At 59.1% G+C, this 24,468-nt stretch overlaps 3 protein-coding genes across 3 annotated transcripts; 1 reads left to right on the forward strand and 2 right to left on the reverse strand.

The window, feature by feature from the left end:
* Positions 1-185: 185 nt before the first annotated feature.
* Positions 186-9,862, reverse strand: ZNF142 (zinc finger protein 142). Its single transcript, XM_059820632.1, has 8 exons — positions 9,580-9,862; positions 8,332-8,970; positions 7,797-8,057; positions 6,455-7,267; positions 6,011-6,188; positions 2,117-5,354; positions 1,048-1,153; positions 186-685 (listed from the first exon to the last, which is right to left on the reverse strand). Exons 1-8 carry the CDS (start codon positions 9,860-9,862, stop codon positions 186-188), a joined length of 6,018 nt encoding a protein of 2,005 aa, XP_059676615.1.
* Positions 9,863-11,519: 1,657 nt separating this feature from the next.
* On the forward strand, positions 11,520-15,123 carry LOC104253763 (mitochondrial chaperone BCS1). Its single transcript, XM_009807323.2, has 7 exons — positions 11,520-11,863; positions 12,131-12,270; positions 12,386-12,580; positions 12,952-13,015; positions 13,398-13,567; positions 14,028-14,145; positions 14,835-15,123. The coding sequence occupies exons 1-7, from the start codon at positions 11,544-11,546 to the stop codon at positions 15,085-15,087; spliced, it is 1,260 nt and encodes a 419-aa protein (XP_009805625.2). The 5' UTR covers positions 11,520-11,543; the 3' UTR covers positions 15,088-15,123.
* Positions 15,124-18,472: 3,349 nt separating this feature from the next.
* RNF25 (ring finger protein 25) lies at positions 18,473-24,165 on the reverse strand. Its single transcript, XM_059820339.1, has 10 exons — positions 24,128-24,165; positions 23,940-24,014; positions 23,757-23,859; positions 23,586-23,653; positions 22,791-22,860; positions 22,593-22,664; positions 21,683-21,823; positions 20,792-20,881; positions 20,107-20,241; positions 18,473-19,990 (listed from the first exon to the last, which is right to left on the reverse strand). The coding sequence occupies exons 1-10, from the start codon at positions 24,163-24,165 to the stop codon at positions 19,265-19,267; spliced, it is 1,518 nt and encodes a 505-aa protein (XP_059676322.1). The 3' UTR covers positions 18,473-19,264.
* Between the last annotated feature and the right edge of the window lie 303 nt (positions 24,166-24,468).

Here is a 24,468-nt window from a genome sequence, read left to right on the forward strand (position 1 = left end):
GCACCTGGCCTGCTGTTCACAGAGGGCTCCAAACAGGCCCAAAAATACAGTATGAAAAGGAGCTGAGAGATTCCTTTTATACAGCCGCATATTTTACAATCCATATACATATATGTCTATACACACACATACACCTCTGCAGCAGGCCCATGCCACCAGGGCTTTAAAGCAGTCAGGATTTGGCCTCACTGCAAAGTGCCATCCTTCTCCGTGGGGCACACTTGCTCTTGCTCCATCCCGGGGGCCCCCTCAGCCTGGCTCTCCCTCTGCACGGCATGGAGGTGGACGGTGGGCGTGGTGGGGTCCTTGCCCACCCCCTGGCTGGGGTCGCCAGCCCCACACTCAGGGTGATGCCGCTGGATGTGTTTGATGACCTGGAACTTCTGCTTGGCCTTGTAGGGGCAGTAGCGGCAGAAGAAGGGGTGTTCATTGGTATGGGTCAGGTAGTGGTGGCGCAAGCCGGCCGCCCAGCGGAAAGCCCGCCCGCAGGCATTGCAGACATAGGGCTTCTCCTCACTGTGCTTCTTCAGGTGCGTCTTGAGGAGAAAGCGGGTCTTGAAGGCCTTGCCGCACTGCTCGCAGATGAAGGAGCGGGCCTCCCGGTGCCGTGTCTCCTTGTGCACCCGCAGGGCATCTGCCCGGTTGGTGCGGTACTCGCACTCGTCACAGCGGTAAGGCTTCAGGCCTGTGGCGACAGGGAAGGGGATGACACTGGGATGGGGGGATGGCGCCCTCTATCCCACAGGTCTCACAATCCCTGTAACAGAGCATCAGTCCCCAAGGACTACCCCCTACACCCCATCGCGTCAGCAGGCACCCCAAGACCCCTCAGTTCCAAGGCACCACATGGCACCTGTGGTCCATACCACCCCATGGCACTGTCCCCAACCCACTAGCACATGAGAACATGCTGCCTCCCAACTGCTGGGGGTCCTCCCCCGCCTCCAGCTGGGCCACTGGTAGCAAAGGAAGCATGGAGCTGTGGTCCCTGCAGCTCCAACACGCTCCCTGGTGCCCCGTGACCGGTCTCCAGTGGGCAGCACTCACCCGTGTGCTTCGTCATGTGGTACTTGAGCTGGTTCACCCACTTGCACTTGTAGCCGCAGTCAGGGCAGAGGTATTTCCGCTCCTCCTTGTGGATCCGCATGTGGTACTGGGCACAAGGCAAGGTGGCAGGGTCAGGATGAGGCTGTGCCACCTGCCCTGGTAACATGCAGGGCTCTGGGGTGCCAGCAAGGGGCTCAAAGACAGCTCTCACATCTCAAACTGTGTGGGGCAAGGAGGGCTGTCTGCTTGCCTGGCAGACTATGGGCAGGGGGGATCCACAGCAGGGTCAGGATGAGACACCCGTACTGCTGAGCTTCCTCTGTCCCAGCCTGTGGGGGGCTGGGACAGGCTTTTCTCCCCAGTTTGGTATTTAAGGCAAAGTCCAGGTTAAAACCCAGCCCAACAGAGCTAGCCCTGAGCTGAGCACGTTGCGTAGCCTCGCCCAGGCAGCCCCAGAGGGCTCCAGCTCAGCCTGGCCATTAAAAAAGTCAATATTTCTTTTAGCAAAACCAGACTATTTTCCCCTCCATTACCCCACGCCTGGCTCTCCTGTTCTAGGAAAGGCCCTTTACCATGCATGAGGATGCTAATCACCTACAGAAATGAGGGCAGGGTCTGGCTCTGCTTGCAGGGAAGCTGAGCTTTCCCTGCACCGTGTCTAACTGGTGCCACAGGGCACGCTGCTAGCCAGCATGCAGCCAAACTTGGCTTTGAGTGGTGCAAGGCTGCCCTGTGATGGGGGCATGGCCAGCTGCACCCAGAGGACACTAGAGATGTCAGCGGGAAGAGGAGTGAACCTGGACAGCTGCCCACCTACTTGCTTTCCTACAGATCCCCCTACTCCTTAATGTGCAATAGCAGGGAGCAGGGTTTAGGACAGAAACATATTGTAGCCACATGAGTTTTACCTGCTCATCTCCTATTCCTGTAGGAGCCACAGAGAAGAGGAGATAGAGGACAAAACTTTCCCTTGGGAGTTTCTTCTTCCCCAAATCCCCGTGTCTGGATCCCCCCCCAACCCACACAGATGCAGTAGGGTATATCCCCCATCCCCAAGCAGGGCTCTCACCTTGAGACGCGAGGGGTCAGCACAGGCATATTTACAGAGGTGGCACTTGTAGGGCTTCTCGCCTGTGTGGATGCGGATGTGCCACGTGATCTTCTGCCTGTTCTTGGTGGTGTACTCGCAGTCTGAGCACTTATACACGCGGGTGCCCCCATGACCCTTCATATGCTGGTCGAAGACGAGCTGGTGGCGGCAGGCGAAGTCACAGAAGGGGCACTGCAGAGGCTTGTCCTGGGGGGCGGCTGGCTCATGGCTCTCCATGTAATGCCGCACCAGCTGCTGCCGCTCCTTGGCTGCAAAGCTGCACAGCTCACAGCGGTGGCTGAAATGCTGCGTCTTGTGCTCCTCTAGTGCCTCCCGGGTGGGGAAGGTCTCCTTGCAGGTGCTGCACTCCAGGTGCGGGTGCTGCTTCTGTATGTGGCACTTGAGCGTGGCCTCACTGTGGCACACGAAGCCACAGCGCGGGCAGCCGTAGGACACCTTCTCCTCGTGCCGCCGCAGGACGTGCTGCTTGAGGGCCGTCTCGGAGCTGAAGCGAGCCTCGCAGCGGGAACAGCCGAAGTTGAGCTCGCCACGGTGGCAGCTGTTGACGTGACGGGTGATGTCATTCTGCAGGTAGCTGCTGTAGTCACAGAGTGGGCAGAAATGGGTGGGCGTCTTCTCATGCACCCTCAGGCGGTGGATGCGCAGCTTGGAGTTGGTGCCGAAGGTCTGGCTGCAGATGCCGCAGGCGATGCGCCCCACGCCAGTGTGCAGGGACTGGTGGGCCTCCAGGCGGTAGCGCCGTGTGGTGCTGAACTCGCAGTAGCGGCACTTGTGTGGCTTCACCCCCTCATGCTTGATGCTGATATGCTGCCGCAGGCAGCGGGCCTGCTTGCAGGTGAACTCGCACTGGCGGCACTGCAGCTGCGGCCGCTTGCTGTAGTGCTTGCGGTGCAGCTTGCGGTGCAGCCGCAAGGCTTTGGCCACCTTGGAGGTGAAGGGGCAAGAGGCGCAGCGAAACTCGCCCAGTGCCATGCAGCCCCTCTTCTTGTGTGTCTTCATGGCCCGTTCCTGGTGGCAGCTGAAGGGGCAGGTGGGGCAGGAGAACCGCCTTCTCTTGAGCAGGGTAGATTTTGGGGGGGCTGCATCCAGGGCGGGCTCACTGCGCTGGCCCATCTCAACGCTGGCTGGGTCTACTTCGGGGAGCTCGGTGCTTTGGGGTCCATCCTCCTCAGGATGCACCATGTGCTTCTCGGCACAGTGACTCTTGAGGGCCCGCTGGGAGCGGAAGGACTCAGGGCACAGGGAGCACCAGAACTGCTCCAGGCTGCGGCACCCATCCTCCACGTGGGAGGTGATGGTGGAGACACGGGAGCACACGAAGGAGCAGGCATTGCAGTGCAGCTTCCCTCCCTCCAGCCGGTATTTCTCCGAGGGTTTTCCAGGCTGGGGGAGACAAGCAGCTCCACCTGGCTCAGCCCCATCCCCTTGCTGGGGAGGCTCTTCTGCCACCGCTGTGCTGTCACCTGGCAGGGATTTCTCAGGGGCAGGACAGCCTGAGGCCCGTTCCCCAGTCAAAGTACTGCCTGCTCTCTGCATTTTGTCAGGCAACAGTTCAGTTTCCCAGGGGCTCTCAGCATGCCCAGATTCCTCTGAGCCTCCCCTCTTGCTCTTTGCCATTTCCATACTGTTGTTATCACCAGATTGGTCAGCAGGTAGGCACAACCCAGCTGGCTCCTGACCAGCTGGTTTGAGAATCTTGTTCTTCTTCAGGAGGACTGGGCACTTCTTGAGGAGATGAGTGTTGAGCCCCCTTTGCTGCTTAAAGCTGGCGCCACACTCATGGCATACGAGCGGGGCCCGGCGGCTCTGGCAGCTGGCCTTGGAGTGCAGAGACATGGACTTCTCCTTCCGCGTGATGTACGAGCACTTCTCACACCTAAAGATCTGGCTCTCTGACTGCACCACCAGCATCTGCACCCTGCCCTCCAGCACCAGCGTCTCTGCCTGCTCCTTGTCCTGCTTCCGCAGCGCCTTCAGCACTGACTCTGAGCCGCCTCTGGCATTGTCATTGGAGGCGGCCGCATCCTCTGGGACAGGCGAGTGACTCTGCTCGGCCATCTTCAGCACGCTGAGCCAGGCCTCCGGCAGCTCGGCTCGGCTGGTCTCCCTCATCTTGGTCTCTGTGATCAGCTTGAGGTGGTCTGAGCATGACCCCTCAAGGTGACCCGTGGCCTGCTCTAGGGAGTCTTTTCCTTGGCTGTCTCCTGCTGCTACCCTGTCCTCCAGCCTCACAGCCTCGTCCTCTTGTACATCTGCCTCCTCTTCCTCAAAGTCCGCGACATCTTCAAGTGTATTGTCATTGTCCTCCAAGCCAAGGTCATCCCGGGAGCCTAGCATCTCGTAGGCTGTGGGAGCCCCCTTGCAGGACAGCATTTCCACGCTCTCTGGCTGTGCCACACAGGCTTCTCCAGTCAAGTGCTCCAGGAGGGGGTCAGATGAGACATTCAGCGCCTCCAAGTGCAACGTGCAGCTCTCCACCACATCCCCAGAAGCAGCGAGCTCAGTCAAGCCTGCAGCAGCATCTCCTCGCATGCAGTCATCTCCCAGGGCTTCGCCAGCAGTGGGACAGTTCTGCTCCCCCTCACCCACACCTCCCTCCGCCTTGCTGCCGCTCTCTGGTGGAGTGGCACCCTGCCCAAGAAGGGGCACCACGAATGCTTGCTGGTAGCCCTCTTCCCCCTGGGACTCCAGCTGGGACGGCTTTGCCTTAGCCCACTGCTCCTTGCCGGCAAGGGGGGAGCTGGAACCCACATGCGGGGCTGCACCAAGCTCGTAGCTGAAGAATGCCTCGGACGAGCTGATCTCCAGCTCCTTGCTGGCGTAGTTTTCCAGCCAGTCCTTGTCACCAGGAACATAGCCGTGAATCTTGCGCTTGTGGAAGAAGAGGCTGGTGTTGCTGAAGGTGCAGTAGGAGCAGAGGGCGCAGCGAAACTCCTTCTGCTTGGTGTGCTTACAGTTCTCGTGGTTCAGCAGCGCCTGCTTGTACTTGGTCTGGTAGGTGCAGTACTGGCACTGAAAGATGGGCACCTGGTAGTTCTGCGAGTGCTTCGCCTGCATGTGCTTCTGCAGCTCGTATTTACGCTTGCAAGCGAAGCCGCACACCTCGCAGATCAGACTTTTGCCCTGGTGCCGCAGCTTGTGGCTGCTCAGCTGATCGGCACGGTGACACCGGTACGAGCACTGGTTGCATTGGTACCTGTGGGGAAAGCAGAATCGGTCAGGAAGTGTGAGGAACCGGGGCAGGCTGAGCCCTGTCAGACACGCTGAGCTCTGTTTCCCCATCCTGGACACATGGGGAAGGGGTACTGTTCGGTTTGCCTGATCTGACCTTTGCCATCTGGGTAGCTCTTACCACAAGCAACTCCTCCCTGCTGCAGCCCTTTGCATTGCTGGTGCTTTACACCCCCAGCCTGGGGACGGGAGACAGATTCCCTGGTTATCCCATACAGTGACCACGTCACCGCCCCCCACATGCGTCACACCAGCAGCACCTCCAGCATCCCTGGAGGCAGACTAGACCTGAAGGACGTGCTCCATCCAGCTGGCCTTGGCCCATGAACATCCGTGGAGCCCATGAACCCAAACTCAGAGCTGCACTGATGCAGTAATACACCTCCTTGGCAGTGCGGAGACAGCAATGATAGCTTTGTCTTCACAACACCATGCTGGCAACAACCCGCAAGCTCAAAGACCATATTTCTTATGTGCCAGACAGAGCAGGCTGTAGCTATCCCCTAGGCATGACAGAGTCTGGCACACATTGTGTGTGTGCAGCCCAGAGCAGCAGACCCCCAGAGCAGGATTTGGGGAGCCCTGACTATGCTGCCAGGTCAGCGGGGCCAGGAGCCGTACCGGAGATCTCCAGTGTGCTTGCGCATGTGGACGTTCAGGTAGTGCTTCCACTTGGTGATGTACCCGCACTCGGTGCACATGAAGTTCTTGTCGTTGGAGTGCGTCAGCATGTGCTTGGACAGGTAGCTCACATCCCGGCACGTGAAGTCGCAGAGCTCACACTTGTGAGGTTTCTCTCCTGCAGGCAACACAAGAACGCCCTCAGCACAACAGCCAGGTAAGGCAGCATGGGCTGCCTTCCCCCCCAGGGAAACCAGCTCAGCAGGAGCTGGGGGTAACAGCAGGGATGAGGGCACGCCATGACTTCAGCCACATGACGCTAGGGTGGCAGAGCCAGTGATGGGACCCAGGAGCCCTGACCCAGCCCTCCCTGGCCACCCAGAGCCAGGACAGGAACCCCCCCAGCCCACATTGTCTCTCAGGACCACCACAGTGGACACCCACCAGTGTGCAGCAGCATGTGCCGGATGAGCACCCTCTTGTGTGCTGTGGCAAAGGCGCACTCGGTGCACTTGTGGATCTTCTCATTGGCATGCATCTTGCCCACATGGTCGTGAAACTCCACAGGGTTGAAAGTGGCATAGGGGCAGAAGCTGCACTGGAGCTGCTCGCTGCCCGGGTGCCCCTGCTTCTTGTGCTTGCGGAAGACATGCTTGTTGGAGCAGATGAAGTCGCACTGCTGGCAGTGGAAGGCGTAGTGGGTTTTTCGGTGAGCCTCCATGGCCTCGGCCGTGCCAAAGAGCAGCGAGCAGGCGTGGTACTTGCACTCCACTGCCTTGATGCCGTGAGCATCCTTGAGGTGACGGACAAACTCCTTCCGGTCCTCTGCACAGTAATTGCAGCCCCCCTGGAAGCAGCTCAGCCTCTTGGCCTCGGTTTTGTGAGTCTTCAAGTGCTCTTTGAGGGCCTGGCTGAGCCGAAACTTCTCCTCGCAGACGGGGCAGGAGTAAACATCAGAGTAGAAATTGGAGATGTCCTCGTGCATGCTGGCCATGTGGCGGTTGAGGGCGTTCTTCTCCACTGAGCTGTAGTGGCAGAGCGGGCAGCGGTGGGCCTTCTCGCCTGTCTCCCGCATCATGTGGATTTTCAGCTTGCTTTTGCTGGTGAAGTACTTGTGGCAGTTGGGGCACTGCAGGCTGGGGTCGGGGAAGTGCAAGTGGAGGTGCTCCACCAGGTGCGTCCGCTTCTTGAAGCATCGTTTGCATTCGGGGCACATGTGGGTTTTGTAGAGGTACTCAGAGCCCTCCGCAACATCCCCTGTGAGACCAGAGGAAGGGGAGCCATCAGCAGGGAAGAGACAGAGAAGAGCACGGGCAGATGTTCTCTCCCTGATCCAGCTGCGCTGGGATGAGGGCTTATCATATACGCAGTCACACAGCAGCCATTTACTTGGAGGGACTGTCCACACCCCAAGCCACCAGCATGGTTCAGGTGGGCTCTTCCCAGCTCAACACTGGCAAAGATGATCCAGTGCAGCCTGAATCAGGCCTGACCGTGTGCCCCTGCTCCCCAGAGCCAGGCAGACTTTTGCCTGCACTTGCCTAAGCCTGGCAGCATCTGAGGATGGGCAACAGAAGAAGGGACGTGTTTGCTTGGGCAGAGGGTATGGGAGAGGGGAACAGTGCACTGGTACATGCAGGAGACATGAGGCTGCTGAATGGCACAGGACCTCCACGTCCCACCGGCCCGGCCCACACTTCCCCACCAGTCTTGAGGCCATGCTGCTTGTTCATAATACAAAGCCCGAGCAGCTCCTGGTACGGCCCCGTGGTGTTCCACATCCTACCTTTGAAGTGCTGTGTCCGCGGCGCTCTGGCTTTCTCGTGAGCCGCCTTCCCATCCTCTTTGACCTTGCCTTTGCAGGGGCTCTCGCCATTCTCCTCCTGCGACTCGTCCCCGCCGCTGTCCAACTCCTCTTCTCCAGGTGATGCTTTCTGCCCCTCTGAGGAGCCCTCCCCGGTGTCTGCGGGCTTTGCCTGCCTGGCTTCTGCTGTGGCAGCTTCCCAGCCGGGGTGGCAATTCCCTGCCTCCTCCTGCTCTTCTGCTGCTTCAGTGGGGAAAGACAGAGATCATCATGCTCCAGGAGAGAGGGAGCCATCCCCCCTCACCCACACGTATGCAAAAAACCTCCTGGCTGAGATGGGGGGCACAAACCGTGCTGCAGGGAGGAAGAAAAGCGCAGAGAGCCACCAGACCACAGGGCTCCCCAGCCCTCCAGCAGCACACCCTCATCCCCCACTCTTCCCAGTTGTAACCGGGACACACGGATACAGCCAGCCTCTGCAGCACTCACAGGCCCTGACCCCCCAACCCAGCCGTACCGAATGGCAGGACACAGTGCTGCTCCAGGCCTTGGGGGGCGCAGCTGGGTGGGCTGCCTGTCACGGGCGTCTCTGCGGGGGGCTCTGCGGCGTGGCCCTTCCTGTGCTGCCAGAACAGCTTGGCATTAGCTGTGACAAAGTCGCAGTGGCCGCAGTGGAAGGGGAAGTGGGTGCGGTGGTGCTGCTCCATGGCTGGGCGGCTGGGGAAGAGCAGCGGGCAGGCACGGTAAGCGCAGGACACGGGTGAGGCCCCATGCAGGCGGCGCAGGTGGCCACGCAGTTGCTTGCGGTCCTCCGTGGCGAAGCAGCAGCCCTTCTCGGGGCAGGGCAGGGCTCCTGGTGGGGCGCGGTGAGTCTTGAAGTGCTCCTTGAGTTCGCTGGGCTGTGTGAACGCCTCCTGGCAGACGGGGCACAGCAGGTGCTCGGGAGTGGAGCCCTCCTGCGTGCCTGCTGCAGGCAGCTCCGAGCCCTCCAGCTTGCTCTGGCCCTTGCTGGTGGAAGCCGACAGTGCCCCAGGGAGCTCCAGGTGCCCTGGGGGGGCCAGCAGCAGGCACTGGTGCTGGGACAGCAGTGAGGCCTCCGGGAAGCTCTGGCCGCACCTCTCGCAGAAATACAGCTCCACCACTTTGACCAGCACCTCTGCAGAGAGCGAGGGGCGAGTGTTAGAAAGGGCTTTTGCCAGGCCCAGAGCTTGGGACTGGTAGTTCAGTTCGAACTCCGGACAAGGAGGATAAAACTCTGCTGCCACAAATTACAGTTTAGAGAACCACAGCCCTCCCCCTGCCTGGGATATCTCAAGGCACTTCCCATAAGAGAGGGGACACCACCACCAGGTGACCACGATGACCGGGTCTGTACCTTAGCACCTTTGAGGCACAGAGAGATGTGAGGCCAGTTTGGCCCCATTTCTAGCAGGATGCCCCCACACTGGAGCCAGGTGAGAAGTGTGTGGGGAAGGCAGCCTGGGGTGGAAATCTCTGCCTAGTTCTTACTGACAGCCCCGAGCAACTCCCTCACCCAGCCAGAGGCTCCCACAGCCACCCCTCCCCATCTGCACACCCCGCTTGTGCCAGGTCTGCACTGAATAGTGACACCAGACTCATGATGCACACGGTGTCTCACACGAGGGCACCAGAGGGCACCGCGGTGTCCCCAGGGTGCCACCTGGGGGGGGATGGGGCCACAGCTGGACCTCTCTCCCTCTGCTGAGCACCAAGGGGCCCGTGCTGCCCTCCCCACACCCTGTACCTGTGGCGTTGGCTGCATTGCTCAGCGTCACGTTGCCAGCCACAGCCTCGATGAATATTTCCACATTGCTTCCTTCAGGGTGAGCCCCTTCCCCAGGCATTGACGCCTCTGCCAATAGCAAGTCCTGGCTGGCAGTCAGTGAGGGCGTCCCAGCCAGGCCAGGGCTGGCCACACCTGGGCTTCCCACCGCTCCTGCCTCTCCCGGTGTGGGCAGGAGTAGCTCCGAGCACAGGGCCTCCATCTCCCTGCCGGTAGCGTCAGACACAGCCACTTCTGCACTCATTGCCACCGGGCACTGTCTTGGTGCCAGGCAGGAGGGCCTCTCGATCTGAAACATAAGCAAGCACTTTAAACAAGGGGGAACCCAGAAGCCCAGGGGTCCTACAGGATTTTGGGGGTCAGCCCGTGATGCCAGTCCCAAGGCAGGGGTATGAACCGGGGTACCTCAATCCCTTCTGCCATGCCACAAGCGGGCTCCTAGCAAAACACACTGCCACGGGGGAGAGGGGGGCACAGGGACCCTGATACCATCCCCAAAGACACCCGGGGGCCCCAGCCTGAGCCCAACAGCCAGGGCCTGCTCCCCGGGCCCAGGGGGGCCCAGACCCGGGCCTAGCCCCCAGACCCGGGCCCAGGTGGACCCAAGCCCGGGCCCAACCCCCAGACCCGGGCCCAGCCCCCGGCGAGAAGGTGCCTATCGCGAGTCCCCGCACGGCCGGTCCTGTACCGGCCCCCTCGCACCGCAGCCTGTCCCCCTCGTCCCGGCACCCCTACCTCCAGCCCCGGCGCATCTCGGTAGTGCGCGCCGGGCAGGAGGGAGCGTCGCCCTTTGTGCAGCTCGCGCGGCCGCTCTGCGCCGTCCCGCCGCCCGCCCCGGCTCCGCTCTATGGTGCGAGCCGGCAGCCGGCCGGAAGCGGCGCCGGGCGGAAGTGAGGGTCGGGGCCATAGAGAGCGGCGCGGCGCGGGCTAGAGCGGCGCTGCGCGGAGGTGAGGGGCAGTGGGGCCGAGGCCGGTAGCGGTGGGGCCGAGCTCCTGTTGGAGGGGGGGGCTCCGCCACGGGGGTGAGGAGCGTGGACGCTCCGCCGTGGAGCGGACGGTGGCTGGGCCCCTGCTGTGAGGAAGGCCGGTGTGGGGCCGGGGGAGACCTCCCAGCCCCCCCGCCCCGGGCTCCTGGCGCGGGACTGAGGCTGGGCTGTGGGGCGGAGAACCTGCCGTGGGCCCGAGGCCTTCCTGTGGGGCAGGGGACGCCCTGCTCTGGGAAGGAGACTTGCTGCAGGGTCAGACCTTGTGCTGGGGGAGGTGGGATCCTGCTTGAGGGAGCGGAGCGTGTCTGTCTGTCTGTCTGTCTCTTGGGGGAGGGTCACCCTCATCCCCTATATCTGACAGACCCCTCCTGAGGGAGCTGGAGAAACTTCAAGCCCCCTGAGCGTGCGGCTGGTGCCCTTTATCCAGACATGGAGATGCGGCTTCCACCACAGTTGTGCGCCCATTTCCAGCTGCAAAGCACCGGCTCTCAGCTCAGCCTGGGGATGTGCTTCAGCTTTTTCAAACAATAAACCTTAAATAATTGCAGTGCTCAGTGATTTCTAGCTGTTTAAAGAATAAAACTGCGTAAAACTCTAGGCTTCTTGTCACGACTGAAGAAGCAGCAGATGCTCCTTTGCTGGCCTGAGAGCTTCCAGCTCCTGGCCCCCTCCTGCCGGCCTCACCCAGAGGCTGCGGAGAGGGAGGAGGCTTCTGTGGCCAGCGGCTGTCTGAACCCCCGGTAATAAGATAAGCATGGGTGTGAGGAATCCAAATGTGCTAGGCTGCCTTTTGCTTTGAGAACTGGCCATGATAAAGGCCAGGCAACTGCAGGTGAACTGTTGCATCCCCTACTGCCATTCAGTCCTTCTCTTTCTATGCAGGTTTGTTTCCAGAGCACAGAGACGATGCTGTGGAAAGGAGCTGTTTAACCTCCCACAATGCCCTTTTCTGACTTTGTCTTAGCACTGAAGGACAACCCATACTTTGGGGCTGGTTTCGGCCTCGTCGGGGTGGGCACAGCCCTGGCATTAGCCCGGAAAGGGGCCCAGTTTGGGCTGGTGGCTTTCAGGCGCCATTATATGATCACCTTGGAGGTGCCCAGCAAGGATAAGAGCTACCACTGGCTGCTGAACTGGATCTCCCACCACGCCAAGCACACGCAGCACCTCAGCGTTGAGACATCGTACCTGCAGCATGAAAGTGGGCGCGTCAGCACCAAGTTTGACTTTGTCCCCAGCCCTGGGAACCATTTCATCTGGTAAGGGAGGGCAGGGGGAAAGCAGTCTGGGGACTGACCCTTGTTTTAGCAAGGAAACTCCAACCTGTGGAGGCAGCAGAGAGGATCCTGCCTCTTCCTTGGGCCTGGAGTAGGGCAGGAGATTGAGAGTAGCAAGAGGAGTCTGTATGTATCAGCATGAAGCGATTTCTTTACCCGAAATGAGTGTTTCCCTTGATGCACGACCTGGGCTGGGCTCAGCTGAATGGTGCTGGACCACCATCCCCCAACTCTGTCTTCCCGTCCCAGGTATCGCAGGAAGTGGATTCGCATTGAGCGCAACCGGGAGAAGCAGATGATTGACCTGCACACAGGGACCCCCTGGGAGTCCGTCACCTTCACTGCACTGGGCACCAACCGGGAGATCTTCTTCAATATCCTCCGGGAAGGTCTGTAGCAGAGTTGCATGGGGCCCTGCTGGGAACAGCCTGCTCCCTGGAGATAGCCAGGGCTTCATGGGAGATTCTTTTCCCTGCCAGCTGTCCCCTCTGCCTCTCTCTGCAGCCCGGGAGCTGGCACTGCAGCAGCAGGAAGGGAGGACGATCATGTACACGGCCATGGGAGCAGAGTGGCGGCAGTTCGGCTTCCCCCGCCGCCGCCGGCCTCTCAGCTCAGTAGTGCTGGAGCAAGGTGTGACGGAGAGGCTGGTCCAGGACGTGAAGGAATTCATCAACAACCCCAAGTGGTACAGCGAGAGAGGCAAGGCTTCGTTGTAGTGTCCTCTGAACCCTGCCTAGCACGGCTCCTTACCGCCCTGCAGCCACGGCTGTGGGGCACCACCTTGGGCACATCCTACAAATGAGCGAGCCCTGGTGCTGAGATCAGGCCTGGGTCTGCAAAGGGACAAACTCCCCTTGGTTCAATCCAATCCTGGAAACTGCAATAAGCCATGGAGTTCATTGTTTCTGCAATGCTGCTGTGGGTGGGGCAGGATGCTTGTGGTCCTATCTGGAGACAGCTGCAGAGAAACTTAATCATGCTGCTTGCCTTCCCCTGTTGTAGCCCCACAGCTCTGGGGAAGAGATCTCAGAGCAACCCTGCTGGTTCCTAAAAGCACGCTGTCTTTCTAGGGATCCCCTACCGAAGAGGCTACCTGCTGTATGGTCCTCCTGGCTGTGGGAAAAGCAGCTTCATGTGAGTATTGCCAGCTGGCTAACAGCAGTTTTCCTGCCAGCTGCCTGGTCTGGGGCACAGCAGTCTTTGGTGAGAGGGCATGGATGAGTTTGAGTTTGAAATGCAGGAGCGGGCTGTGCCTCCTGCCTGGTGCCTGGTGTCAGCATTCACATTGCTGGCACCATGACAGGTCAGGGTGATGAGCCCTTCACGCCCTTGCTTTGCACAGCGCTGCATGGCACCAGTGGGCTGAGCAGGGGCTCCCGCCCGTCCCCCTTATCTGATCCCCGCTGGGGGAGGATGCCTCTGCCTTCTCCCCTGCTGCTGGGCAGGGAGATCCGGTTCTTCCTCTGCTCCAGGCTTTCTCGCTGTGATTCACCCCTGTGGTTTGTGTCCTTCCCAGCACAGCCCTGGCTGGGGAGCTGCAGTACAGTATCTGCCTGCTGAGCCTCAGTGACCGCAGCCTCTCTGATGACCGGCTCAATCACCTCCTGAGTGTGGCACCACAGCAGAGCATCATCCTGCTGGAGGATGTGGACGCTGCCTTCGTCAGCCGGGACCTCGCCGCTGAGAGTGAGTGGTGCCCCTGTTCCCAGGCCAGCAGCGGGAGGGAGGTTTGCTGGCTGTGCTGGGGGGCAGTTTGGACTCTGGGCTGCTCTGCCGCACCAGCAGAGACCAGGAGTGGGCAGCTCTCTGGGGCCTCGTGGCCCCAGCTGGACCTTGCCCAGTTTTGGCTAGGCCATATAAAGGGAGATTTGGGTCCTTTATCCTCAGGCAAAGACAATTCTCCTGCCCAGCTATTTTCAGCATGAGGGAAGGGGTGGCTTTCCTCCTCATTCTCTTTTTGGGCTCCCAGGGTGCAGGTGGCCAGGGGAGGTGAATGTGCTGCCAGCCAGGGAGAGGCAGAGGGTCAGCCTCAGGGGAAGGAGAGAGCAGGGAGCTTGGCTTAAGCCTCAGGTGATAGGGAGGTGGCCTATAGGACTGTGCGGGGTGAATGGCTGATGGATATCATCTCGGACATCTCCGTCCCCAGACCCGGCTGTGTACCAAGGCATGGGCCGTCTGACCTTCAGTGGCCTCCTCAACGCGCTGGATGGTGTGGCCTCCACAGAAGCCAGAATTGTCTTCATGACCACCAACTACGTGGACAGGTTAGAGCTGCTGTCTGGGAGGGAACAGGGAGGGTGGCATGAGAAGACCTTGCTCCCTTTTGGTGACCTTTATGAAGGGCTATTTGCATCCTCCAGTGTGAACACTGGAGGTTCGGGTTTCCCAAATCCTCCCTCGGGATACAAATCCCTTGATTGCTAATCAGGATCCCCTTTGCTGGAGCCTCAGATGCTTCCTTGCTGTTCAGACCAGGGTTGTGCCCTTCAGGAGAGCTACCAGCTTCCTGCCTGTGGGGATCTGCAGATTTTGGGGTTGTGGCCATGCTGAGTGAAACGCTGGCCCCACAGGCAGCACATGGGGTTGGTAGGATGCAGCCTGGGCTTACGGCATCTGGCCAGACGCTGCCCTGTGGCAGGCTTGGCTCACTCCAGACCGAGCTGGCCTAGAGGGTTCAGAGGTTGCTCATGGGACAGAGATGGGCAGAACTGTTTCCCAGGACACACTTGTTCTCCTCCGGAGCCAGCCCTTCCCCAGCTCTCTTATTTCTTTTAGGTTAATTTCCCCCTCAATCCCCTAGGGACAAACCTCTTCCCCACCTTTACCACCCCAGTGCAGAGCACCTTGCAGATAGGATGCTGGCAGTGCTAGTGTGGAGGGGGGCTTCCTGCAGGACCCACCCTGCAGAGACACTTTGATCAGGTTTTCAAGGCACCCCTGTGTCTCTCGACAGGCTGGACCCGGCCCTGGTGCGGCCCGGCCGCGTGGATCTCAAGCAGTACGTGGGCCATTGCTCCCACTGGCAGCTTGCCTGCATGTTCCAGCGCTTCTACCCCGAGCAGCCCCTGGCTGCAGCTGAGCGGTTTGCGGAGCAGGCGCTGGCAGTCTCCAAACAGATCAGTGCTGCCCAGGTGCAGGGCCACTTCATGCTCTACAAGATGGACCCTGAAGGAGCCATTGCAAACACACACTCCATCCTGCTGTGACCAGGGGCCAGCTTCCCCCTGCTACACTGAGAGGACTGGGACAAGGACTTGACCATCCTGGGGATGCCATGGAGCTGCCCAGCTACACAGGCCAGGTCTCTATTCACCTCTACTCCTCCAAGGCCTTGGCTTTTTATTAAAACACGCGTAGAGTCAGAGCTGCCAGCCTTACAGCAGGGAGCGCGGATCAGCTCTTGCTGCTCCCCAGACTTTGGTGCTACTGCACTGGCCCCACTCACCAGCGCATGCCTCCTGCTGGGATTGCTGTAAGCTGCCAAGGCTCCTGGATGTGAATCCCCTTCCTTCCAGCCTGGGGGTGCCCCAGATGGGCATTTCCCTGGGGCAGAACATTGGGGTACTGCACTGCTAAAGAGCTGCTGGTCTTTGAAGGGAGAATGGTCTTCACTGGTGTTTGAATATCCTCTGTGAAGTGCACAACATGCCTCTTGGGTCTCCGGTCCCTTGGCCTGTTAGTTGCCCCACTATCTAGCTGCTGGTCCAGAGCCCTCCTGACCAGGGCCTGGCACAGCCAGTACTGCAGATCCAGACTATTTCAGAAAAAAGCGGCTCCTTAGAGACAGCTTGTTGTCCCTCAGGCTGCAAGCTGGTGCCACAACTTGTGGCCTGCCAGGCTGCGATGCCAAGACGCAGATCTGCTTGGACATCATTCTGGGGTGGGCATGACTGTCCCTCTAGCCTGAGATGTGGGGCCCTGGAGCTAGAGCACGCCTGGGTGTGGGGGCAGATGAGAGGCTTTAGCTGGTTACAGAGTATCTTCCCAACAGCTTGATGTTAACACCAATGTGAATTTCTGCAGCCAGGCCAGCCCAGGGCAAGGTGCAGAAATGCCTGTTGGAGGTGACAACTCCTCTCCTTCTATCAGGAGAAGCCCTATGTGGCTGAAGGAGGGATTTGGCCTGCTGCTGGTAGTCTCTCAGCTTTCTCTCTGTTGCCAGGATTCCTTCCTGCCAGGAATAAAAGTCCTGGATGGGCTGGTAGAGCCACAGGTACCTGAAATGCAACTGAGAAGCAGGCAGGTTCTGCACCTCCTTCCCAATGCCACAGGGCCAGGGTGTGCACACTGACCCACAGAACGAGCCAGCCAGAGCCTCTCCCTTCCCCAGTCTTTGTTTCAGACTCCTGAAACCAGCACACCCTGCCCCTACCCCGAGCCAGCCCTGTGTTCATGTCCTCATTTCAGGAGCTGCATCACCTTGGCGGGGCTGGGGGACCTGGTTGCAGGCCAAACCCAAACTTAGGTCGCTGCTTAGCCCTCCTCTTGGCTCACTGCAGGGCCAAGGGTAAATCTGAGAGCGTGTGGGGATATAAAGGGGCCCATCCGATGCCACCTGGCTGAATTTCAGCACAACTGGGTGCTGCTTTGATGCAACCCAACTTGCACAAACATTTCTGCAAGTGAAGGGTTGATCCTGTGGCAACAGCGCGGAGGGGTCTCTAGTGGCTCAGGGAGAGCAGAGCAGGGTGCTGCTGTTGGCATCTCAAACCCTGTGCTCAGCTGTCCCACAGAGGCTGACTGCTTGGATCCATCTTCTTTCCTCAAAGCTGGGGGTCAAAACTGGCCCATAAGTGACTGGCAAACACCTCACAGCAGTTCAGGAGGATAGGGGAGTGGTGAGGGAGAGCCAGAGGGGCCCAATGTCACCACAAGAGAGCACTGGCAACATCTGTCACTCTGCTTCCTTTTAATAGTGTTAATGCTACAGACACCACCACTGCCCTTCTGCCCAGCCCGAGTACTTTTGCCAGGTAAGCCTCACAACAGCCCTGTGAGGTAGGTGGGTGACACAGGTGGATACCAAGTAAGGAGCCCCAGGGCAGGGGCCAGGTTCTGTTCCTCCCTTCCGACCCAGAGGTTTGTTTTGTTTAGCCCAAATTAATTTCCACACACTGTTGCAAAATGTCCTCTGCTCCAGGCTAATGCCAGCAAGTCAGAAAGGTGAAAGCCCTTCCTAAATCCCTGTCCCCAGGAACAAACCCTCCCCTCTTAAGACGTCTGGCATTTGACTGAAGTTACCCAAGTCCTCGCCCGCTCTGATTTCCATGGCTGAATTCCCACGTTCCAAACACTGGGCACATCAGTTTTCCTGCTGAGAGTAAGCCTGGCTCACTGGAGGATGCCAAGGAGCTTCAGCTGCTGCAAGGGGCAGAGATCTTCGTGTTTCTTTCAGGACATGATCGAACACCTTTCTTGGAGCACAGGAATTTCACAAACGAAGGCAGGAGGCAGCAGAACAAGCACTAATGTCAGATAAAGTTTACACTTTTTCACCAAAGTGTGGACAGGCCATTCACCCAGAAACTAGCTGGAACAAGGACAGAGTGAGCACTGAAGAAAAATTGGGGCTTTCTTCAGGGAGCGAGCCCTCGTCCCCAGCAGGGCACAGCATCTGGCTCCCAGATCCCCAAGCCCAGGACAGGTAGTGTAGGCTCAGATTGAGGAGGGAAAAAACCCAATACTTTTAGAGCATTAGGGTTGAATATAGGCCAGTGTTGGAAATTTAAGCACAGAAGGTTCTTGGGCAGAGGGTTAAACCAACCCCTTCAGGACAAGGCCAGGCGTAGTCAGAGCAGGGCAGCAGCTGAGGAGGGCCCATTCAAGAGAGAGCTTTTGTGCACCCTTCACACACCAAGGGTGAGGCACATCAGGCATCAGTCAGGCAGATGCAGCACAAATGCCCTACTAGCTGGCATGCAGCCCTTGGTTTCCTAGGGATCTCACCCGAAGATTTGGCAAGTCCATCACAGCATGGCCATTTTTGCACTCAGCAGGAGGAGGAAGACAGTTAACAACCCACGTGTGGCCAAAAGAGAGGCAGGGGGCACAAGGCACGAACAAGTGTGAAGGAATCAATACTGTCTGGGTCAGCCAGACAGCTTACACTGAGGCAGGCAATGCAGGGACAGGGGAGCCCTCCTGCCACCCAGGAGGGCCAGGGGAAAGTCTTTGCCCCGGCCCTGGGTGTAGGCAGCAGGGATGGGAGGGAGCAATACCAGGGATCAACACCTTCGCTCCAAACAGCAAAGAATGGGAGCGAGAGGACACAAAAAACAAAGGGAGCAGGCTCTGGAGAAGACCCAATGAATTGATTTAATAGCAGTGTCCCACTTCAGAGGCTTGGGATCTCCCATCATGGCTCTGGAGTGGGACACCGTTTACATCTGTGAAGCAGCAGCAGAAGGAACTGCACCAAGTTAGTTTAAACAGCAAATCCTCATTTCTTTGAAGCAAGATCAGCTTGAAGACGAAAGGAGGATAAGAGTATCCAAAGTATTGGAGCATGTCTTCGCTCCGGGCTGTCGGCAGCTCCAAGGGACAGCCTGGCCTTAGAGGGGGATCCCAGCAGATACAGGTCACAGAAGAGAGTGCTCTTCCCAGGTCTCTCCCATCAACTTCTGCCTGCACAAAAGCAGCTGAAGGGCAGGAGCTCCAGCTAAGTTCAGGCTTCCTGGGAGAGCAGGAGCCAACCCAAAGCCTCAGCCACCAGACAGCCCTGACCTGCCAATGTGTTGACTTAAGCTTAATTTAGCTCTCCTGGCTGGGACTGGGAAGTGTCCTGTTGTACAGAGACTTGCCTGGCCGAGCCCATCAGCTGAGCAGCGGTCAGGGCTGCAGGAGAAGCGATGTCGTCTCCAAGGGACAGGGACAGCAGATGAGAAGGCGCTCTGAGAAGGACTGGGGGACATAGCAAGCTGAGCTCCAGGCTGCTGCCCTGACACAGCCTCATCACTTGGCACTGCCATGGCTCTGCTGGGATGCTGGCTTCCAGGGAAGGTCCTGCCACAACTCCGGCTCTGCCATGGCACCACGCTGGGCTCGGTTCATTTGCTCTGTAGGTGCACACGTTTCTTGGCAGCTCATGTACGGTGATGATGGCTGCAGGCCCTCAGTCTGCCCCCTGGGTCCTCCAAGACCAAGGCTGACATGATCTGTCAGGAGTCAGCTTCTCCAACGCTGGTGACAGCCAGTCACTCATGCCAGGATGCTTCACTCCGCACGTACCCTGGAGACAGTGCCTGTCCCAAGCTGTGCCACATGCCAACTGCCTCCTCCCTCTCAAGGGGTACAGTGTCTGCTTGCTACTGCTCCACCAGAGCCTTCCCTGTTCTCCCCAGAAACAGCCCTTCCCTCCTCCAGCCCAGTCCCTCACCATTCCTGCTAGGAGCCACTCTCCTTCTCCAGGAGATGGGCTTCTCGACGGCCACTGGGCCTGAACACCCCTCGCCCTCTTGGCGCTCTAGGGTAGGAACCACGCTCCTGGACCCTGGACCTCTCCCACCTCCCACAATCCCAGGGCCTGTGGTGGCCCTGCCAACTGGGAGCTGCTCTGTGGTCACTGTGGCTGAATGCCAGGTTCTCCTTCTCCCTGCTCAGGGCCTCAGCCCCCTCCTGCGAGGTCCATCTCTCCACATCACGGCGCTCCTCTTTCAAGTCCACTGCCTCCGTTACCAGTGAGGGGTCTTCAGGACACAACTCCTTTCTTTCAGCCAAGGCAGCAGCCCTGCTTCTGCTGTGAGGCTTTGGAAACTCCTGGCTGTGCCTCCCACCAGGTCTCCGCTCCGGTCTCTGGCTGAAGCCCCTGGGCCCCCTGGAGCCATGGAGTGAGTGACAGGCTTCCTCTGCCAGTTCCTGTGAGCCGCTGCACAACTGCCTGCCCTGGCCTCTGGGGCCTGACCTCTCCCCTCTGTACCTCTCCCTCTTGTTCTGCTGCTCCCTGGGCACCGCAAGCCTCTCGGGCTGCCCGGGTTCTGCCCTGGCCTCCGGTGCCCTGGCTGGCTCTGGAGCCGAGGCTTGGCTGGGTGGCTGGGACGCGTCCACAGCGCTTGCACTCACCGACGGCTCAGAGGCAGCGGCTGCTTGGCCTGGATCAACAGCAGCTGGAGGCTGAAAGAAAGAAGCCATCGGTTAAGAAAGGGACAGGGCAGCCCCACAGCAGACGACAACACTCAGTCCTACAGTCCAGGGACCCCCTCGCCAGCTCCCTGCCCCTAGTGCCATACCGTCTGGAGGCTGATGAAGTAACGGTTCCTCTCTGCTTCAGGGTCAATGATGCCCCCTTTCTCTTGCTGTCTCTTGAAAATTACGCGCAGTTCTTCTTGGTGCCGCAGCATCTTGTCATCTGGCATGTATGGCTCCTGAGCAGCAGAGAGCAAGGGGGTGTAAGAGCTCTCTCAACACCTAGCACGCGTAGGCAGCTGGCAGTGCTAACAGAGGCTCCCCAAACCCTCCTTTGATTGCACAGCACCCATGCAACCTGCCTCTCTTTGCCACATTTGACCAGGCCTACAGGTGCACGTGAAATCCCTAGACAGCGGTAGAGCATGCCAACACAGACCCACTGTTCCACTTCAGCAACTGCCTTTGGACCTCCTGCTGTGGGGCAAAATGCAGAGCAGCTACAATCAGGTCACTCGCCTGACCCTGATTATATCCCAGTGGGTACGGGGACATGCCCCATGGCAGAATCACCTCTCCCCTAGCACATCTGCTCAAGACTCAGGGCTGTACAACTAAACCTTTGTGGACACATCAAAGAGGAGACACTCTGCTAGGTTTTGCGAAGTGCCCTTTGGACGGGCCGTCTAGGAGGACCTGAGAGCATGCATTCATTCATCCGTTACAATGTCCCAGTTGAAGCTACCCAGCGAGAGGGCACAGCTGGGCAGGTAAGCACCCATCTCTTACCAGTGGGTGCTGCGGGGGTGGCGCTGCCTTCAGAGCACAGAGATCGTAGACCAGGGTCTCCCGGCAGACAGGGCACTGCACACCGACTTCCTGTGGGGAGGCAAGAGGTGATACCAACCCCCTGCCATGACCCAGCCCACGCGCTGCTGGATAATCCCCAGCCTGGAAGTGGAACAGGGTGGCCTCATTCATTCTTCTACCAGGACAGGGAAGCCCAGGGGGGTTCCAGCAGCATGAAAGCAGCCTGGTGTCTCAATGACTGCTAGGGAAGGTCTCTCCAACACGAGGCAGCAGCTGACCGCCGCACAAACCACCTCTGTCAGCACATATGGCTCCAGTCCTCCTTAGCCTAGGATCTCTTTTTCCCCAGTATGGACTGGAGCGCGTCATCTAGGCAGCACCTCTTTGAAAGGGTTTTGCAGGAAGGAGCCTTTGGCTTGTTTCACACTCAGCTGTGCTGTTTGCTCTGTGGCTGACAACCGTTCCAACACCTGCTCAGGCAGGTTTTATCACCCCAGAATGTAGGTGATTATGTTTATCCTGCTGCAAACCCCTGCAGTTTGAGGACTAGGGAAGGAGCTCTCTTTTCTAACTCCTGTGGTTCCAGAAGTCCAAAAATGTAACCAACTCCCCTACCCCTCACACAGCAGGTGGTGACCCAGAGATCCCATAAACCAACTGCTGAAGTACTAAAAATTCACAGGGTGATTTTGGTTGGAAAGGGCCCTTGGAGATCACTTGGTCTCATCACCGCTCTGATTGTTAGCGCAGGCATGACACTGACCATGCTGCTGTGTCAGGCTAGCCCTTGCTCCATCTCCCAAAACAGGTGACAGAGGCATCATGAGGCCCCGTGCAGGGGGCCAGGCGAGGGAGCCCAGGGCCCGGTACCTGTTTGGGGGAAGGTGCCAGGTGCTGCTCTCTCTCCTCCTGCTGCATGAGGATCTCCTCCTCCATGTGCTGGGCATAGCGGGCCAGGCAGTGGGAGTGGAAGTAGTGGTAGCACTGGGTCTTTGTGAAGGCTTCTCTCTCCTGTAGAGGGGAAAGGGTAGCTTTGAAGGGTTTCTGAGCACAGGGTTGTGTAGCCTCCCCAGGTGAGGTGGGTTTTCACTCTAATGTCAGCACTGGCAGCAGAGAACTACTGCTACTGCTGGCAGAGACACATAACATCTGCTGGGCTTCTCAACTCTGCTTCCTCGGCTATTACTGGGACACTGCTTCCTGCTCTGAGTGTGAGAAACACTCCTAATGTCAAGCTGCAGGTTTTTTGTGATTGATTTCTCTCTATGTGTTCCTGGGTAAGCAGCAATCTTCCCACCCAATGTGTTCTCCTTCCTAGGCGGGCACCACCTCTCCTTGCAACCCAGACAAGGCAAGCTCCCCTGTCCCCACAGACCTCAGCATCTGCACGAATGGGTTCCCGTCCCTCCTGACCACTTGTGTGCTGAACTCCAGGTGAGGTTTGACCAACACAGGGAAGCCGAGAGGCACCAGCAACTATCCCCAGACCCTAACCACCCCCTTGGAGATGCTCCATGCTGGGCACTCACCCCGCCATGAGGGCACTCACTGCTCCTAAACCCTGTTTCTGGAGACAGTTATCTTCAGGCTGACAGGGAGAGTAGCGTATATTGCCTTAGGAAGGTTCACGCTCAGTAGGACTGCCTACAGACCCGGGGGGCAGGGGGCTGCTGAGGCACACCCCGGTCCCAGGCCAATATCCCAAGCTTTGAGTCCCAGGCTCCCTGTTCTCTTGCCTCAGTTCCCGGACAGCTTTTAGGGCCAAGGGACACGTGCCTACCTGGAATCCATAGAGGCAGATCACACATTGGCCATGAGGAATGTTGTTGTCAGTGAGAATCTCCTTCCCCTTCTGCAGAAACATTAATGCAAATATTTTACTCGTCGGCCTGCCCATGGGTGCAGCGCTATCCCACCCCTCGGGCAGTCAGGGACCAGTGTCCATGGCTGGCCACCCCCAATCTGCCCCAGCTCTCACCTCAATCAGTTCGTAGAGCACCTCTGTCCCCAGCCTGGCTTCAGCAACACTTTTGAGGGTCTGGGAAATCCTACAGCAAAGCAGCAAAAATACTTAATGCAAATTTAGCCACACCTTTTCACTATCCCACATACCTGTCACCCTGCCACAATGACAGGAGAAAGAAATAGAGCACTGGCCTTCAGGCTTTGCCTATAGCACGGGATAGGCACATGTGCACACACAGATTCACATGCTCTTCCAACTCCCCGCAAGCCAGCGCACAGGAAGCCTTTGTCCTTGGAGAACTTGCAAGAGCAGGTTTGCTGACTGCCTCAGCTCGAGCTCACCCAGCACCCTTCAGTTTTGGTGAATCTCGGGCCTCGTTTATCTGACAGCAGCCCCTGAGCAGGTCCGGTGGGAGCCACGTTACTCCTGTGCTACCAGCAGGTAGCAGGGTCTCTGCACACACTCCGCTACACCAAGGACAGGAGCACAAAGGCATCAACGGGCTGCCCGAGGACTCGGTTCAGTCCCACCTCTGCCGAAGCAGGACCAACAATTTCAAAGGCTGAGTGGATTTAGATTACAATTCAGGGAGACCACAGGGGAACAACCATAGGCTGGACCCCTCAGTGTCAAACTCAGCATCGGTGACTCCCATGAGATTTAAGACAAGGTGATTTAGGGACCTGTATCCATCTGTTAACCAGACACGTGGAGCCACGTGAATTTGAGAGAAGGTTTTTCCACCAGTGCTGCCTCCCAGATGTCCGGAGGAAAGGATCACCCTCTCCCCTCCCTCCCAGCACTCACTTTTGAATTTGCTCATCTGACAGCCCCCGTGGGTTCCTGATTGAGATTTCCGGAACTTTGTTGGGATACTAGGAAAAAAAAAAAAAAAAAAAGAAACCCCCAAAGCACAACGAGGAAGGCAGAGAGGCCAGGGGCGGGGAGGCAAGGGGGCGCGGGGGGCCGGCAGCCTACCTGGGGGGGCACGGAGAGCACCAGGGTGAAGCAGACGTACTGGGAGTCCTGGTCCTGGGCGGTGGCGGGGTGCAGGGTGATGCTCATCTCCCAAGGCTCCCACCTGCGGGGCAGGCCGAGGTGAGGAGAGGCGGCGCGGGGCCGGGCCGGGCACAGGGAGGGGATGTGGGCCACAGTACGTACCTGCCGCGGCCCCGCGCCACCCGCAGCTCCTCCAGGTAGATGGACTCCAGCACCTCCACCTCCGGCGGCAACGCCCTGCGGGGACCCGGCGAGGGTCAGGCGGCGGGGGCACCGCCAGCCCCGCTGTGCTGGAGGTGCAGGGCACCGGAGGTGCGAAGCACAGGGACCGGGGAAGTGGGGGGGGTTACCAGTCCGTCGCCTCCGTCTCCTCACCGGCCGCCGCCATCTTCCCGCGCGTCCCGGAAGCGGAACCGCAGCGAGGGCGCACGCGCGGGGTGGGGGGGGTTGTTGCTAGGCGACGAGGTGGCGGCGGGGGGAGCGGAGCGGAATTAATCCCATGCGGAGGGCTTCGCCCGGGCCTTGGGTCTCGTCCTGCCGCGGGGGAGCGGAGGTAGAGCCGGCGGGCAGGGACAGAGCCCGGCGGGGGGCCCCGGGGGACACCCGCCCTGGGGAAGAGGCCCACGCGGGGAGGGGAGATGCCTGCGCGGAGGGGAAGCCCCGGCCCGAGGGCATTTGGGGTCGCAGGGGG

This window comes from Gavia stellata, chromosome 8, assembly GCF_030936135.1.
Source record: "Gavia stellata isolate bGavSte3 chromosome 8, bGavSte3.hap2, whole genome shotgun sequence".
Taxonomy (NCBI): Eukaryota; Metazoa; Chordata; class Aves; order Gaviiformes; family Gaviidae; genus Gavia; species Gavia stellata.

What these genes read in the sequence shown, in the direction of transcription:
- ZNF142 (XM_059820632.1), bottom strand. Translation starts at nt 9,862, where the DNA reads ATGAGTGCAGAAGTGGCTGTGTCTGACGCTACCGGCAGGGAGATGGAG. An exon ending in GCACATGCTGCTGCACACTG is followed by an intron (nt 6,189 to 6,454) that starts GTGGGTGTCCAC and finishes TGTTGCCTGCAG; the next exon opens with GAGAGAAACCTCACAAGTGT. An exon ending in AAGCACACTGGAGATCTCCG is followed by an intron (nt 5,355 to 6,010) that starts GTACGGCTCCTG and finishes CTTTCCCCACAG; the next exon opens with GTACCAATGCAACCAGTGCT.
- LOC104253763 (XM_009807323.2), top strand. Translation starts at nt 11,544, where the DNA reads ATGCCCTTTTCTGACTTTGTCTTAGCACTGAAGGACAACCCATACTTT. An exon ending in CCTGGGAACCATTTCATCTG is followed by an intron (nt 11,864 to 12,130) that starts GTAAGGGAGGGC and finishes TTCCCGTCCCAG; the next exon opens with GTATCGCAGGAAGTGGATTC. An exon ending in CAAGTGGTACAGCGAGAGAG is followed by an intron (nt 12,581 to 12,951) that starts GCAAGGCTTCGT and finishes CTGTCTTTCTAG; the next exon opens with GGATCCCCTACCGAAGAGGC.
- RNF25 (XM_059820339.1), bottom strand. Translation starts at nt 24,165, where the DNA reads ATGGCGGCGGCCGGTGAGGAGACGGAGGCGACGGACTG. An exon ending in GTGGCGCGGGGCCGCGGCAG is followed by an intron (nt 23,860 to 23,939) that starts GTACGTACTGTG and finishes CCTGCCCCGCAG; the next exon opens with GTGGGAGCCTTGGGAGATGA. An exon ending in TGCTCTACGAACTGATTGAG is followed by an intron (nt 22,665 to 22,790) that starts GTGAGAGCTGGG and finishes ATGTTTCTGCAG; the next exon opens with AAGGGGAAGGAGATTCTCAC.